This window comes from Camelus ferus, chromosome 7 (assembly GCF_009834535.1).
Source record: "Camelus ferus isolate YT-003-E chromosome 7, BCGSAC_Cfer_1.0, whole genome shotgun sequence".
Classification (NCBI taxonomy): Eukaryota; Metazoa; Chordata; class Mammalia; order Artiodactyla; family Camelidae; genus Camelus; species Camelus ferus.
This window is the reverse complement of record NC_045702.1, coordinates 23,931,004-23,949,010: the sequence shown is the minus strand read 5'-3', so window position 1 is coordinate 23,949,010 and position 18,007 is coordinate 23,931,004. Positions and strand designations below refer to the sequence as shown.

Here is an 18,007-nt window from a genome sequence, read left to right as displayed (position 1 = left end):
CATACATGAAGTTACTCATTTCTAGATTACAAGCAAAAAGTTAAGCAGAAATGGTTCTCTCATATACCTTGCAGTCCAATCTTCAAGGCAGCTGCTCTGTTTCCACCATAAGTTAAAGAAGAGATATATGAAAGTTTTCCCTGAAATAATAGAAAAATAGTTACACAGAAAAGCCAAAAGAGAGCATAACACCAAGATATAAGTAAAAATTAGAATAATTTTTAAAGCAAGACTTTTATCTTTCAAGAAATCAAAGTACGATGTCTAAGTGTCCAAGTCATTATTTTTAAGGCATGATGAAAGTGATTTTTCTAGAGAAAAACCAGAGGACCTAAAAATATTCTAGGTTCATAATTTAATTTCTTAAACTATCTTATTAAATATTATCAACTCTTCATTTTACAGATAAAGATGAACTAGCTAAACTTCTGGTTCATTTTAACCTGTAATACTGTTCTCTACTAAAGAAAAAAAATGAAGAGTTTGCCAAGAAGAAATTAAAACGTATTAAAAGTTTAAAAGTACAAAACAATAATCTCATAAATAAGGACTGTGGACTAATCAATGGACTAAGGCACATGTATAGTTAAGCCCTTGTTATGCTTCTGTAACTCAGCTCTGTGACTTAGCTTCTGTAACTTAGTTTTATCTGAGGCTCTGATTAAGTAACTTTTTTTAAGCTTAAAAAAAGTTATTTAATCAGAGCCTCAGATAAAACTAAGGATTCAATCTGGATAGATTCTACAATTTCTTCTGGCTTTAAAGTTTAAATCCTATGAATAAATACATTATGGGACTCTGAAAACTTCCACATAGAAACATAATTTCTTTATTCAATAAATTTTAAAAATAGATCCTATAACACGTATCTCCACACCAATAACTTTGATATAGCCAACAAAAATACAACAGCTATGTTCATGTATCAATTTTATTTATAAGAAAGGAATCAGAGGAAAAAAAATCTGATTATCAGCAGTGCATAATGACTCAGTCAAAAATAAAGGTAAATAGTTTCAACTAGGAGGCAGTAAACTGGAGAGAACAAAAAGTTGGAGAATGTGCACATTTCAAAATTTTTCTTGACCCACCAGAGAGTTGAAGTCAGAAGGCATCCAACTAACCAGAAATCAGTACCTCCAGTGAGAGATGGGAGGCAAGTGAGTTGAGTTCACATAGCAACCAATTAACCAGAAATCTAAGGAAAGAAAAGATCACTAACTAGAGAAGGGCAGTAAGCACCTGCTTATCTGTGGTAAAGGGCAAATGCTGCTTGATATCAGTAAGAAAAATTCATCTAACATCCTTAATGAGTTATTAAAGGCCAAGTATGGGCTAAAAGATAACGGAGTCTCTGGGAGCTGCAAACACAAGGGGAATTCACACCCACTTGCAAGCTCTCCTCCACAAACCTGCAAGTCCAGGCCAGTAGGGGCAATGGTGGTGGCAGTTACTACACGAAAGGCGGGAAACCTCGCCTGGAGCTTTCCTCCCCATCTTTCTTTCAGAACAGTCCTTCAACTGTTGGCAGAAGGGCAAGAAACTTCTGAACCTTAGCACTTTGGTGAAAGCCGATTACAGCTGAAAGGGGAAGACAGAAACAATACCTTCTACCCCTTCTAAGGACAGGCAGAATAGGTACACAGGTGCAAGGACCAGACCTACAGTGAGGGACGGGGCGTCATCAGTGGGAAGGCCTCCCCCTCAAGACCCAGGGACACACTACCTGACAAGACTTAGGCTTAATCACAACAGGGAACATCCACTCATCACAAGGCCAACAAGTGTCTAGCAAAAAGTAACCTTGGCTACCAGTGGGACAGAAGTACGAGAGCTGGGAAAGAAACCTTACCTGAGATGAAGCACAAAGGAAAGACCTAAAACTAAAGGTGGGGGACACAATGGGAAAAATCCTCTGTCCAACCTAAATACAAACTAACTCCAAAGGAATTTAATACCTATACCACATTGAAGTAACCAGAGCAATAACAAATCCCCAGCCTAGCTCAACTCCTGACCGGCTTAACTCAAAACACCACGCTTAAAGGCCTAACATAAAGGCCTGCATATTTCCAGGAATAAAAACTTACTGACCTCAGTTTCCACTGCCCTTCACAGGATGCACTGTTTACATCCACAAACTGTGGAGCATACAAAAAAGCAAGAAAGAATTACACACTACCAAGATGCAAAGCCGTCAAAAGAATTGCAACCCAATTAAATTAGATTAATCAAACTAAACTCAAAGCACCTGATCCAACTGGAAGAAAGATATGGGTACGAGTTTGGGATGACTGAAAAAAGAGAAATTAGTTACTGGAACTAGGACACGCTGATTTCACAACAATGCAAAGAGAGAAAAAAACCTCAGGTACCTAGGGAGAGACCCCCCCCCCCAGCACCTGAGGAAAGGAACTCCTTAGACATCAGGAGGCATAGTGGGAGGAAGGCATTAATCAAGTTTGTCTTTCATAACCATTCCAGAAGCCTTACCCTCACCCCAAAGGAGAATGCAGTGGGGCTGCTCTTATAAACTGTAGGGAGTCTTGAAAGTAAACTATCAGACCCGTTTTACATATAAGGCCTCTACCTCCTTCGCATCATTCTTAATTTAGTCTCAAACTTAAATATATAGAATTAAAAATTAACTAAATATGAGTAACAGAATATTGGATATGACCAAAAAAAGGTTCAGTGAACTTAAAGCTGGCTCAATAGAAATTCCACAATTTGAAAATGGCTCTGAGCCAGGGGGAAAAAAAAAAGAAATGAAAAAGAAACAGTACCTCAGAGACCAGAAGGACAGTATCAAATAGTCCAATATACATGTAACTGACATTCAGAATAAGAGAGTAATAATACAGTAAGAAAAAAAATCCGAGCAACATTAGCCAATAATTTCTCTAATTTGATGAAAAACATTGACTTGTGGCACCAAGAAGCTCAAGTACCCACAAGCAAGAGAAATTCAAAGAAAAACCACATCAAGGTACATGATAATCCAACTACTAAAAACAAAAGACAACAATTCTGAGTTATGAGAATTCTTACCTGGATATATGTCTTGCTATAATCACAACCTGGCTGTAGGGATCTGAAATCTACTTTGCGAAATTTACTTAAAAGATCAACTTCAGGCACTCCACTGACTTCTTTTATTAATTCAAGTGGCATATCAGATAGCTTACTGCTGAAAACAAAAATACCAGTGTTTTATCCAAATTGTAATCAATAATTTGCTTTAAACTTCTTTGATTTAGTTTTGCTTTTCCTTTAAGTTAGTTACTCATCATTGTTGGGGGAGAGGGAGGAAGGGTGGATTATTCCATAACTTTATAACAAGGATCAGTACAGCATTGTCCTAAGACACTGAAACCCAACCCTTTTCTATGTCGTTTTGTATTTAAAGAAGTATCTCTAAAAGTTACTTTAAGGATCTGTGAAAACTGCACTAATAATTTCCTTCATCACTGTGCTTTAAAACGTACAAGCTATTGTAGGGAAAGGAATGGGGGCTGAAAAGTTTTGGTTTTGTTTTTTAATCCCTTTGGCAGTTTTAACACTGTACGCAAATTATACATCGAACGCTTATTGCTCCAAAACATACCTGCTGCCTTCTCCCTCCAGCTCCTATGCAACCGAAAGAAACGCCTATTTAACTTATGCATTGCAGATTCAATCTTTTTCCTAAAACTTTTCGACTGGGACACGCACTAGTGTCGCTAATTAATTTTAGTGTGTGCGCATCAACCCTCTCCAAGCCAGCTGAGAGGCGTTAAGGCGGGGACCTGGACTAATTCAACTCAGCTGCTCATAAAACGCCAAAAAAGATGCTCAACACAGCAGACTCACGAGAAAGACAAATATGAAGGGTTTCTCTGCAATAACTCCTCCAAATTTTGATCTAAACTAAATCAGTCTCCTCATAACACTGATTCAGGCCCCCACTCACCTTGTACCTACGGAAAGACTTCCAAACCTACTTGGAAATTGACTCAACCGCCGTCTAAAGAGAAACTAGGAAGAGTTGAGACCGGCGCGCCCGTGACGTCACACGCACGCCAGCACGCCAGCACGCCAGCGAACCCACCCCCGCCCCACGCATGCGCACAGGCTCGCTAGGCTATGCCCCTCCCCCCCGCATCCCCGGAGAATTGCGCGTTGCTTTCTAGGGCTAAAATGCCCCCGAATTTGACGGAATACTTAGAGGGTGTGGCGCCAGGGGGAGCGTGGGGCAGCAAAACCTCACCACCCACGGAGTTCCCGCCGCTCCTCTTAGCCCCGCCCCCGTCAATTTCGGCAGCCTGGCGGGAGGCTCAGGCTGGGGAGGCGGGAGCGGTGCGCTGAGCGATACCTAAATCCTGTAACCAATGAGAAGCCTTTCCAAAACCAGGGCGGGATTTGAGGTTACGTTTAGTAGTTTGGACGCTCCTACCGGCAGGGCTCTTATTTTACCCGCCAGTTCTCTCCCCGTTAAGTGCAAGCGCTCAAATATAGTGTTAACAATGAAATAATTCCACCAATGAGTAATGCTACTTTCAGACAGATTTGATTAACCTCTTCACTGGTTTATATGGCTATGATTTTATGCTGTAATTGATGGACATGTTAAATATGAATCCTCTGCTAATTTTTGATTTATGCCTCTAACCGTTAAAGTGAAACCACCTCAGTGCAAAACTGTAGTGTAATAAAGAATTACATATCTCCAAAGCTATTTTGAACTGATTCATCTGCTGCACATAAATATTTGCAGGAAGAAATGGCTAACTATAGTTAAAGAAACTATAGTTTTAGGCAGGAAGCGCTTGGTGTCAGTCCATTTTCCCTTCCTTTCCCACTACTGTATTCGTATACCATACATAAACCAGCGGTGATAACAGCCTCGCAGCTGTCCACTTGAGGAAAACTATTCTATGTAAGGCTTAGATCCTCTACTTGTTCCTACCCTGGTCTCTCCCAACTCAGAAATACTGTTCTTCTTGCCTAAGTGAAGCTCTCCATCTTGGCTCTGGATCCTGGCCATGTTAAATTCACCTCTGTCCTCAATTACTTCTCTTCTCTCTACCTGCTTTTAACTTTTCTTTCTTTTTCTTTGTGTTGACCTGAAACAAATAAACTGTCAGGTATTTCTCCAGCAAAGATGGGTTTACTGGGGATCAGCAGAACATTGCAACTCAAGGTCTGCAACTATGAGGAGACATGCAAGTCTCCATCCAGCAAGGGAGAAAGAAAACCATTACAGAGGGGAAAAGGAAGCTGGGAGGGCTTTAGTAAACAAAGTGTCTGTGGCTTTTCATTGTCTGAGTCTGTTTGTAGGAAAGGAGTCTTTCTTCTTCCTGTTGTGGTCAGCAAGGTGTGAGAGCTCTCCCTTCTGATCTCCCAATTCTGTTTAACTGAGGTTTCTGTTTATTAATTTTTTACATTTGCCATTGGCATTTAAACACATTGTTTCACACCCTACGCTTACAAAGGGTAGGGAGAATTGTTTACTATCATATGCATAAAGCGTGTGCAGTGTTTGGGATATTATAGGGGCTAAATATTTGTTGAAAGAATAAATGTTTAGGAAAAAGTTTTCTCTTTCCTCACCTTTGGCTTCCATCATTCCATTTCACTCCCAACTCCATCCCATTACACTGAAGCTGCCTTTCCAAGATCACTGAAGACTTCTTTGTTGTTAAGCCAAAAGGACACATTTTAGTCTTCCTTACTCATCTTTTGAAAAAGCATTTTCATTTTGCTACTGTAACTGAGCAGGATCCTTTAAGGCCTTCCTGGGACAGAACAAACCCCACCCCCACCCCATGTCCTCTTGTCTGTAGAAAAACTTTAGCCAAATAATAAATTTAATCAGAGAAATGAGAAATGCAGAAACAAAGGAAAATAGTAAAATAAAACAAAATAATAATAGTTCAGCCATTAAATAAAGTCAAAGACCCTTAGTTCCTCCTCAAGGGCTATAGATAATATTCTAAGCCATATACTTTGAGCCGTTTTGCATATACTGAAATGCCCACTAGATGAAAGAAGTTAATTGTATGCTGCCCACAAGCACATAGACCCCAGACCTGTTGGAACCAGAAGGTTGATGATGTTGACTCCTGATTACCTCGCCATCAACCAATCAGAAGAATATCCATGTGCCGATCACGTATAGCTTGAAAACTACCCCTCAGGACACAGCTCTTTGCCTCTTTTCCCCATATAATCTCTGAGCAAAACCTGAAGAGTTCAGAGTTGGTTTGTTGGGACATAAAGATTGTCAGCTTCCTTAATAAAGCTATCTTTCCTTTTACCCAACACTTGTCTCTTAGTATTGGATTCTTGAGTGATTAGCAGCTAAACTTGAGTTCAGTAACACTACCCTGTGTTCTTAGTTTTTCTCTTATCCTCTAACAACTGAACCTTTAAAATTTTAGTTGTCCCCCTCCCCCCGCCACCATTTAGCTTATAAATGTCCACATTCTACTGTGGTGCAGATATCTAAGAGAAGTCTATATCACTTTTGTGTGTGCGTGTGTGATTGTTCTCAATTACTCTAGGACCTAGATAATTCCTACACATCCAAGTAACTTCCAATCCTATTTCCTCCTCAGTCTCCCAATTAGTGGCTGAGCTAGGTATGCATCTGGCCTTGGATCCTATACTTCTTTCCCTTGCATCAGCAATTAGTTTGTACTATGAATGAAGAAAATTGAACGTGAAATACAGTATAATTTAACATAATAAAAGAGAAAAAAAAGAGATTGAATCAAATAGATAAGGCAATGAACTCACATATGCCAAAACAATCCGTTACTGTTTTTTACAGCTATTGAAGCAGCATAAAAAGCTACACAAGAAAACAATGTAATAGCTATTACAAGTAACAATCTTTAAAGGTGCAAAGAAGAAAGTTTTGGTATAAAATCTACACTGTAAAAATGTCCAATTTTTAAGAAAAGTTAAAACAAGATCTCACTAATAAGTAATGAGCACTAAAAGTGGAATGGGTTTTTTTTTTTAATTAAGAAAAGTAGAAACATCAGTGCTGTTATTCTAAGTAATTGACCAAAATGAAAGAAATTAGTTTACAAATTTCTGATAATTCTTCCCTCTCAATAGCATTTTAATTTTTTTAATTAATTAATTTTTTTTCTTTAGGAGAAAGTGCAAATGCAGTCCCCCACTACCACAAATTATGCAGTCGAGTTTCCTACATTTGGGGAAATCACAGGGGTCAGCACATCCAGAGTGCAATGGATGAGCCTTGACCTGGGAAAACTACCTTCGTGATCATGGTATCTCCCCTGCCAAATACGTATCAATAGCATTTTTAAGTTGCTCTTTACTATTTACTTTTTAATGTTGAAATTTTGAATTGAATTTTCTAGTCACCCAATATTTCATATTTATTTCCTTTGTATTACTTTTGGGGTCATCAACCCCTTCCTATTGCAATCTACCATCTTCCTGCAAACACTTGTTATCATGTTGTAGCCCTACAACTTGACAATATCATGTTTTACTTATTCCTGAGATTTCTGAACAGTAATATTTAGGCTACATTGTTCAGAGTTCATTTCCTTGTGTTCTCACAGCATTTCTGTCCAATCCTACTGAACATCTAGATGATTGTATAAAATCCCATTTCTAAAGCATCACATTTCTATATTGTTATATAATTGAAACAAGATATTTCAAATATAACTTTATAGCAAATTTATGTTTAAAGTATATAATGATAAGGTATGTAATCATTCATTGCATATTAGGAAGATAATAAAGACATTTTTAGACATAATAATGGGTACCATGAATTGAGAAAAATACCAGTGTCTATTGAAGAGCTCCCCTCACAACTTTTGTATTTTTGGATAAATTTTTAAAAATTTGCATGTATAACTTCCAGTTTTCTCCAAATCAAATTCAGTGAAAATCTATGTCTGAGAGAAATACTAAGGGACAAACCACACACTAAGGTAAAAGTGAATGGCTAGAAACAGAAAATAATAATCTAAAAGCCAAGTCAGCATAACAGGGATCCAAATGTGTGAAGCAAGACTGGACTAAGCAAAAAGGGCCATGATTTAATCACAAAGTAGACTGCAGCTTTTTCCTGTGTTGGACCATGCCATATGGCACTTGAATAGCTCATCTTAAGAGGCACAGGGTTGAGACAGGCTGTTTCAACAGAGATGACCTTTATTTAAGTTACACCAAAGATATATATTGAGATGAAAAAAACAAAAAACAAAAAACCCTGCAATGTGAGTGTTAATTCAGAAAAGGATGCTCTGACAAACTTGCTTATAGAAAAAAACCAAAACCCACAAGCACCAATATGTGGGAATAACCATGTTCCCTGAGAAAATGGTTTGTTCTTCAAGTTTCTCTACGAAAGTAGAGAAGGGACAAAACTGAGGAGGAACTGGGAAAAAGCCAGAGGGTGTGGATAATTCCTTTAAAGAGATGTCACTCTTTGATGCCTGTGCTGTCCTGCCCATTCAAAAAATAAAAATTTTAATAAAGTTGTTGAACTTCCAGTAAAGAAGTAAGGAACTTGGTCTATGTTCAGATTCGTACAAGTGTAACTGAGGCAGCACACACAGAAGAGGGATAAAGAAAAGTAAGAGAAAAAGACCTGCTGGAAATTATTAGACAAGGACAGATTAGTCAAAGAGGGACTTCCAGCTTCTTAACACTGTAGATGTTTGGGTTTATGTCTTGAGTTGAGAGTCTCTATTTTCGGAATGCCCTACCTTTTATACCATGAGGATATGTCCTGGAAAATCCTGCAAGTAACACTCACATATAAAACTTTATGTAATCTTAGACTAAAAAATTGTGTTGATAATTTGTTCATTTTAAAAAGACCATGGTACAGTTCTGAAAGTTGGAGAGCATGGTGGTAGGTAGCAATTTGTTAATCTGATATTTTTCTCTTTTTTTCCTATATTTTTTGAGTGATCAAAAATAGGTACACTTTTTAAAATCTTTCTAATGAATAGTTTTAAATAATGGAAAATTGGTGGGAGATTGCATGTTTTTTAAATTACCATGGTTATTTAGAATAATTGAGAACTAATTTGTTTTAGATTCAAAATGAATTTTTAACACAAAAAGACATTTTGTACCTTTGTCAGATCTTTCTTCTATTAGTTTAAATAGAATCTGCATTTATTCATTATGTTCATACTTTTTTTCAGGAAATGGAAAATTCAACATCACAGAGTCTTCTTGATGAAAATTGAGGGTATTTTATCCATTTTTCTCTTGTGTACAACAGTGACAGTTTCTGTGGCTAAATGACAGTTTATCTTTTCTCCCTACAATGATAGGTTATAGCTACTGTATTAATTAGAGGATAAAATATCATTTGTGTTGGCCCTACTTTTATCTAGTTCTCAATAGCAAAAAATTAGTGCAAGATATCTGTCCTATGATTAGATCAGAATAGAAATGATTACCATATAATCATATGTGAAAATTTTCAGTTTAATTAGGGTATATTCAACCCAGAATACAGTGTCAAAGTCTGGCACAGCCAAAGGATTAGAACAGACGGAGAAAAACAAATACTTTGCCATTCCTACTTATTTTCATAATAAGATGGTATAAATGAGTCCAAATCTAGAGGCATGTTTGCTTAACAGCGTCTCGCAAGTCTATTAGAATGGAAGAAAATGATGAAAAGGAAATTTATTCTTCTTGCCTTATCATTTATATCTGGCTATGAAAAAAATTTTTATGTACTGCAAGTAATCTGCTAATTCTATTCATATTAAACTTCCAAATACTAATAATACTAATCTCGATCAATCTCCTTAATTTTTCCTTACATTAAACATTCTTCGATTCTTACAATTTCTGCCCATTATCCTTTATATCAAATCACTTATTACTCCATCAGAAAAATCCTAAACTCTTTGCCACAATTACAGATTCAGGAATGAGCATGTGATCCAATGCAAGTCAAGGAAAGATGAAAAGCTATTTGCTGGGGACTTCTGGGAGAGATTTTTTCCTCTCTGTAGAGATAATATGACAAATTAGACTCCCATTCTCCTGATACAAAATGAGAAGACGTGTAGGCCGATTACTCCTAGATGCCATTCCATGACCAAAAAGGAACCAGATTTAAAATGAGCCAGTCTGTGATAACTGGGCAGAATGTTAGATTAAAAAAAAATCCTGCAAATTTGATGGTGGCCTTACGCCCTTGAATCAACTGACTCTGAAATTCACATGCCTCTGAATTTCTAGTTCTGTGAGCTCATTTCCAGTTTTATATGACTGGCGGTCAAAAGCAGCCTTGTTTCAGGCAAGTACAAGGGAACTCATAGGTACAGGACTTCTAACATCACTAATAATCTTCACTTAGCAAAATGTGCTACTCGATAGATTTTTTAAAAAATAGCCTCTAAGATGTATATTTCCAAAATTTATATTTCCCATGAATTCCAGACCTGTATTTTCATTCGCATGCTAGGAATCTTCATGCAGATGTCTAGAAGGTATCTTCAACTTTCAAACCATAACAGGCCCAAGAGAGATCTCAGGATTTTGTAAGCCCCAAATTGCTCCTCTTTGATATTCCCCTACTCAATGAATGGCACCAACACCATGCAATTAATTACTCAGGCTAAGCCACCTTGAAGATGCCCTTAATTCTTCTTCTAACACCCCACAACCAATCTGTAAGCAAGTCCTGTTGTCTCTGTCTTCAGATAATATCCTATCCTGGATCTAGGCACTTGCTACCACCTTCATCAAGCCAATTATCTTGCACAGTTTCAAAGCAACAGCCTTCTAAAATGGTTTCCTAACTACCATTCTTATATCCTCTTACATCCAATTCTCCACATAGGACCCAGAGTGATGCTTTTAAAATATATTTAGAAAATGTCACTCCCCCATGCAATACCTTTCAATGATTTTTCATCACACTCAGGAAAAAAAAAATCTGGCCTCTCACCACTTCCAACTTTACATTCAAATATGCCCCTCAGTCACTCTGCTAAATAGTACTGCCCCTCTTGCTGATACTGAAACACTGTAAACACATTGAAATTCTCTTCTCCATATATCCACAAAACTCACTCTCTTCCTTCAGGTCTCTACTGAAAGGTTATCTTATCAGAGACTACTTTCTTAACCCCTTGTTCACTATTCCTTTACTATCTTATATTTGTTTTAAAGCAACTAGGTGACTATATATTACCAATCCAAATGACAATGTTTGAGCTCCAGATCTGTTGATAACTGATCATCGGTTTTTAGACTTTTCAGTTTAAGTGCTAATCCATTTTTGCTTATGACATTTTGATACGGGTTTTATTTCATTTGCAACAAAATAATTAATACAAGTTTTTAGTCTCCATGAGCCAAAAACTGAGCTTGGCTACACTATGTAAGCCTCACTATTAGAACTATTGTCATCTCCTTTTCTTTAGTAGTGCCACTATTTTTTTCCTTTGTGAAACCTGACACCATCTATGTGAACATGTCTTCTAAGGCTGTAGACCACCTATGTCAACAGTAAGGAGAGGGAGCAGTTCCTGTATCTTAGAAGGAGAAAGTTGTACAGACAAGACTGCCTTGAACAGAGATGTAACCTGTGTAGTGTAGTGATGTGGCCAGCTTCAAGCCAACTCACAGATCCGTGTGAGTATGGGGTAGAAATGATATGGTCTGCACACGTCAGCCTCCTCTGGCAGAGAGCACATCAAAGAATGGCGAGAAGGTCTAGGAGGGCAAAGAGGATATATGGCATATCCTTTCTAGGTATATTTATCTCACTTTTTGAAGACAAATTTTAACTGTTTTATAACTAATTTATAACTATTTCCAGGACACAGATTTAGGAGGTAAAATACTTACCCTTTAGGGAGTATTGAACAAAAAGAGGAAGTCCACACAGTGAATGCCTCAAGGTGAAGCAAACCTCATTTAAACTATTTGTTTTTGAGGATGAATCAGCAATCTGGGAGAAAAAAATAACAAAGACACTTTTCAGGACAGACTGGGATCTATAATAAATTGATAATCTAATTCCAGTTTAAGTCTTAGAGGCCCTTTGGTAAATACAACTATCTATTACCCCAATAATTTCATACTACTGTAAATTCTGGAGGCCTGTGGGGAAAAAATCATATAAAATATTAATATAAAGATAAAACACTAAAATTATAAAACTTTCTGGAAATTTTATATGGGGCAACTTCTACAGACCTATATAAACTTTGAAATTTTCCATTTTTTCCCAGAATCCAATAATAAAATACACACTACAATTAGAGCCATATTTGTAGATTGATGGTTTAAGCATATTCTAATTATAATTGCATAGTTCAATTATATTCAGGTACCTCCAACTTTTAATATAAGACCTTTGGAGCTATCTTTGACATATCCCCCATTTTTTAATGAAAGCAAATATAAAAACAACAGCCAGTGAAGTGAGAGTGCAAATATCCACATTTTTTGCATAGATTCATCTACTCTGTGCCTGTGCCGTAATAGCTGCATTCTGTGGTGATGACTCCCGTGGAGCTGAAAAATATGGACACTATTAAATATCGAAAATGCCCCAAATTACAAGTTTTAAAGGGCTTCTTTTAATTAGGGCCACCAGATAAGCAACTATCTAATGATATTCTTCAAATCTTCACACTACAAATTAATGTATTTTAATGTGTTAGGTATAATTAGACCATTCTACTACCATTATGGTCTTTGTAAGCTGCCTCATGTCTTAAACACATATGGAAGAAACATTCTGCAAGTGACAAATTCCTTCACCAAAAGTACTACTAAACTACTAAAAAAAAAAAACAAAAAACCAAAACCAAATTTCTAGAAGAAATAAATCCACATAAATACTACATTACCTTTTTAGAAAAGTCAGAGAGAAAAATCAGGCTTCAAGTCAGTAATCATAGGAAATGCTGAGCAAGGACACTGGAGGAAGATGGCTAAGTAAACATAAGAACCCTCTCCAAGCCAAGTCACCTTTAAATGGCCACATACATTTCACAACATAACAAATATAAAGTGGTGATGGAAAACTAGAGTATCTTTATCAATTAGTCATGTAATTTGAAGAATTTGTTAAATACAGAGAACAGAGAAAAGAGACTCATGTAAACCACAGCTCAAAAGACATTAGGAGGAGGAATGCGGGGCGGATGTGAAATGGAAGCAAAGGATGATTCAAGTCCAGAGCAACACATTAAAGCAGTTGGGGAGGCCTGCAGAGAAAGGATTATTCGGGGGACTGTGTGTGGAATGGCTGCACGGAGTCCTCTCCTTCCCTGGGCATCAGCTGCATTTGCCCACAGAGCAGAGTGGCGAGGATGAGTGCCTGCATCATTGAAACCAGACATAATCAGACAGAAATTTCAGGCAGAGTCTACCAGCACTTTACTCCCACGGTCTCCTGAGGCCAGCTCTGATGTTAGAACACACATCCACAGCCAGGCAAACAGAAGTTATCAAACAAAATTATGAGGAACTAGCAAAAACATCACCACAATTTTGAGGAAAATATGCTTTATTAACGTGTCACCAAGCCTACTTTTTCAAGAAATTAATCTGAATATTTTAGAGACCAAACAGAATCCTTTAAAAGGCATACAATTAACATATTTAGAGTTAGTCAAGATGTTATAAAAACATCAGAAATAATGTGACCTATTATAGACATAGAATATTAAATGAGTATAAAATAATGCTTTGCAAAATTTACACCAATAAAATTCAAAGGCTAAATGAAATGAATAATTCTAGGGAAATATAAATTGCTCACATTGGTTCTAGCATGATAAGAGACCATTAATCAATGAATAATTATAGATAAAATTAAAAAGATAGTAAAACATTTACTCTTAAAAAATGCACAACAAAGACATTCACTTTTAATCTGGAGAAGAAACAAAATCTCTGCCAACTTCTAACAAAAAAAATGAGAAGTAGAAACAGAAATTTTATTTTAGATGATATTAGCACCAATAAACCCAAACTTTGAAACATTAGTAAAGGATACCAAATGCATTGCACATTGGAGACAAAATGTTGAAAATTATTACATTAAGAGAGAAAGTTGGGAAAGATTAGCAACCACTTCAGATCATGAGCCTATCTGTCAGAGCAGCAGGTTTCCAAAGTGGCTGGAACCATTAAGTGGAAAACTGACTCTTGTGTTAGACATCAAGGCCAAGTGTGTGGGCTGAAGCAGCCTTCTTGATCCTCTTAGTCCTCATGGAGTGGCAAGGGAATGGGGGTTGAAGAAAAAAAACAACCTATATATATATTCCATTTGTGCAGCAAAGCAGTTTACCACAATCTTCATCATGTTGGCCTAAAGTAATCTTCTGGTCTCTTTCCACATTAAATTCTGTAAATAAGTGGAACCAGAAAGAACTTCTCACATTCAAAAGTATGTAGCAATGTAAAAGAAACATATAAGAAAAGAGTCGTAAAAAGAATATAAAAAGCTAAAAACAAAGATGGCCGACGAAATATTTTAACATGGAGTAGATAAAAACTTTGGTGAAGTATTTTCCTATAGAATCAAATAGTTTGGTAAATTTAAAAAATCGTTTCAAGCCCTCCATGCATGACGATTTCAAGGCAAAAATATAGAAATGCCTTAGTTGATCATTTAACAAGTATTTATATATGCCAGACACTGTTCTGAATAGAAATAACAACTCAGTTAACCTTTATCACAGCTCTAAGAGGTAATGCCATTATCATTCAATTTACAGATGATTAAACTAAAGTATAGAGTAGTTACATAATTTACCCAGAAATCTTACTAAATAGAGCCAAGATCTCAACCCTGTTGACCTAAAACAAGTAGACTGACAGTTATTTCTCCAGTTTAAAAAAAAAAAAAAGTGAGTTTATTCAAAAGTGAGTTTATTTAGAATCAGCAGAGAATTGCAATTTGAAGTCAACAATCTTGGTGAAACACTTGCAAGTCCCCCATAGGCAAGGAAAGAAGCACTCTTTCATAGATGGGACAAAGAATTTGGGAAGGTTACAGTAAACAAAGAGTCCTTGGTTTTTCACTGGCTGATATGTGATAGTTCTCACTGGCTGAGTCTTTGTCCAGCAGAGAGGCCTTTCTTCTTCCTGTTGAGCTAGGCTATCTATTGTCATAGGATGTGAGAGATTCCTCTACTGGTCTCCTGAGTTTTTCAAATTAAGTTTCCATTTATTTTTCACAACCCAGAAAATTCTCACTTCGGACCCAGTGCTTTATAACCAAGCTCAGTACCTGTTCTATGCCAATGTCTAATTCTGTAGCAACACTGCAGTTTTATTACATGACAGACAAATTCAGTGTTATTATTATTATTGATAAACTCTTTGACAGTATGGTAAAAAGCTTTCTTGTGTTTACATTCAGAAATTTATTTTACCAATTACTGCCATCAGTTCTAGAGAAGTACTTTTTTTTTTTAATAGTAGTAGTTAAATAGCAGAACCTAAGAAAGTCACTGAAAAATGAAAAGTGATTTAATTAAGTTTCCATAACTGGATCTGAGCATTTTGGAAGAAAACTGCAAGCACTTAAATATTTTGAGGTTAACACTTTATTAAGATAAATAGAGGAAATTCACACCTCTCTTGGTGTTAAATTGTTCCAGGCTGTCTGGCTTTGTAGCAGTTTACAAGAAGATGGTGCATTGATTTATAGCATGAAGGCTATCTCTGCAACCAGAGAGACTAGCTGTTTTATTCCCCAGTAACTAGAATCTCAGATTGTGAAAACACAGCAAAATCTACATTGAAAAGGGTACACCCTCACAATCTGTTGTTTATACACAGAGCTTATATAAAATTTCAAGTAAATCATCTGAAAAATTAAGCTACTTGAAAATGAAAACAGAACCATGTTTACCCTAATTCTTCAACCATTACCTCATACTGATTTCAAAATCTTTATCTGTGAACACATATAGAACAGAAAAACTGGTAGGTAAACTATAACACCAATGAGAATCTCTATAGAAAATTTAAATATAACAAGTAAAAAATTATACATTATATTTGTACTTGACATTATTCTTGCAGTTCTGCTAATTGATACAGAAATACTTAAGAATTTTTAGGACTAAATTTCAACTATTTATGTCTAGGAAATTAAGTCATCATTTTCAAAACATCTCTTAAAAGTCATGTAATTTAAAAATTTAAAATGGGCCAGGAATTTTAAATTTTCACTAAAATGGAAGGAATGCAGGCAGCGATACCTTTTCCTTTCACTTTATTAGAAAAGTTCTGAGATAAATAGTGAGGTATTTCTTCCTGTCACTCTGGGAGAATGACATTTTTTATTTATCAATAACTACTTGAGAGGTTATTGACTCATATATCTTTAATGAAAAGCCCTTATATTTATTTTGTGGCACTATTATTATTTGACAAATGTATAGCTTAGCAATCGTTCTAATTGATAGAGTAGGCCATATCTATAAATTCATACAAACTAAGCACATTGTATACCTTGATTTTTGGTTGCCTTCTTTCCTACATAAACCCCAGAGATATTTAATACAGATACTCAGCTTGGGAGCTCTCTAACCAGTAAGATGAAGGTAGTCAAAGCAGTATGGCTAGAGGGTATTTTGGGACTATGTGAAATCACTCCGTTTTGTAAAAAAACCTCTGATTTGTAGTAATTTTTTTTTGAAATAATTATTTGGAACGAATAATTTGGGTGTTAAAATCTTGATTTATTGCTTCTCAAAATGTATTTGACAGCACACAGCACAGGAGGAGCTTTCCAGAAAGAAAAACATTTTGACAAGAAAAAATTTAACTGTTTAAAATTTTAGTTTAAAAATATACTTAATAGATAAACTTCTGAAAATATCATTATCATCAGTGTGAATAAATCAGAGCTTTAAAATAAAAATATTGGAAACAAGTGTTTATCTTACTGTTCTCATTAGAAATAAAAGCTGAATGGTTTATCTCAAGAATTAAAGGTAAATTTTCTCAAGATTACTATGGTTTGTTGCATCATTTCTATGCATTAATAACTGAAGTTGGGAAGTTTCCCATAGCTAATTATTTTTACAGTAAAATAGTTAAAAGTTTCTCTGAAACAGTTCTTTTGAGATCTTAAAAGTCATTTATTCAAATCATGCATCACCGTGAACACTTCATCACAATGAAAGGGAGAACATTTAGAAACCGCAAGATTCACTATGACATAACCTGCCTTTATATTTGCCTGAATGTTCTTGCCATAAAGTAAATAGAGCCTTATATATAGTATAGAATGACAGACACCAATTCCTTTTTTTATTTCAAAATCCACTTGTAAGTTAGTTATTTTGAACTCAGAATGCATTTTTTTCCTATAGAGAAAGAAATATTAAGTATATATATAACATGCATAATCCAATGTATAACTGAAAAATAATAACAAAATTAACATCATAATTTCATTTATTGAGTGGCTCCTAACTTATTCTAATTACTAATATCATTGCTCAGAATATCTCATTTAATCCTGATAATAGCTTTGTATATTCAATATGTAAAGAATCTATAGAGTATTCATATAAAGAATTTAGAGTACTCATGTTTTTGTTTCCACTGAAGGATATATTCCATATTTGAACTTTTTTCCACTGTATTTGAATTTTTTATGAAGACTTTTGAAGTTGTCAAACAAAAACAATCAATATATTTGAATTCTGCTTCTAGCAAAGATTATGGGCAAAATATTATCTCTACCCTCCACCAAATGCTATAAAAAGATAGATAAATTATAACTCAAAGTGGACATAATATAGACATAAGTATATAAACATATGTCTCTATATATGTTAACAATAAAGAAATGAAAATCTTACAGTATTAAAAATAAGGAGGAAGAACAATTAAGAACACACTTTGATGCTGTACAACTAAGAGGTGATTATCAAATTCGGAGATGGGCTCCAATGCCCAAGGACTTGAGTTTTAATGCCCATGCAGAGACAAAAGGTGAGACTTTTGA

The 18,007-nt window shown here is 35.7% G+C and overlaps 1 protein-coding gene and 1 non-coding gene across 6 annotated transcripts in view; both read right to left on the bottom strand.

The window, feature by feature from the left end:
* The window catches only part of POT1 (protection of telomeres 1), a 77,147-nt gene extending 73,083 nt beyond the window's left edge, over window positions 1-4,064 (bottom strand). For 2 of the 5 annotated variants that reach the window (XM_032483578.1, XM_006189153.3), the window contains exons 1-3: window positions 3,953-4,056; window positions 3,052-3,190; window positions 68-140 (exon numbers count right to left, since the gene is read on the bottom strand). In XM_032483578.1, coding sequence (XP_032339469.1) covers window positions 68-140; window positions 3,052-3,174 — 196 coding nt within the window. In that variant the 5' untranslated portion in view covers window positions 3,175-3,190; window positions 3,953-4,056. Of the gene's footprint in view, window positions 1-67; window positions 141-3,051; window positions 3,191-3,952 lie in introns of those variants that run through there. The other 3 variants (XM_032483579.1, XM_032483581.1, XM_032483582.1) reach the window with 3 other exon arrangements.
* A 3,079-nt stretch (window positions 4,065-7,143) lies between these two features.
* Window positions 7,144-7,307, bottom strand: LOC116665160. Its single transcript, XR_004321719.1, has one exon. It is a non-coding gene; the product is annotated as a U1 spliceosomal RNA (small nuclear RNA).
* Window positions 7,308-18,007: the final 10,700 nt, after the last annotated feature.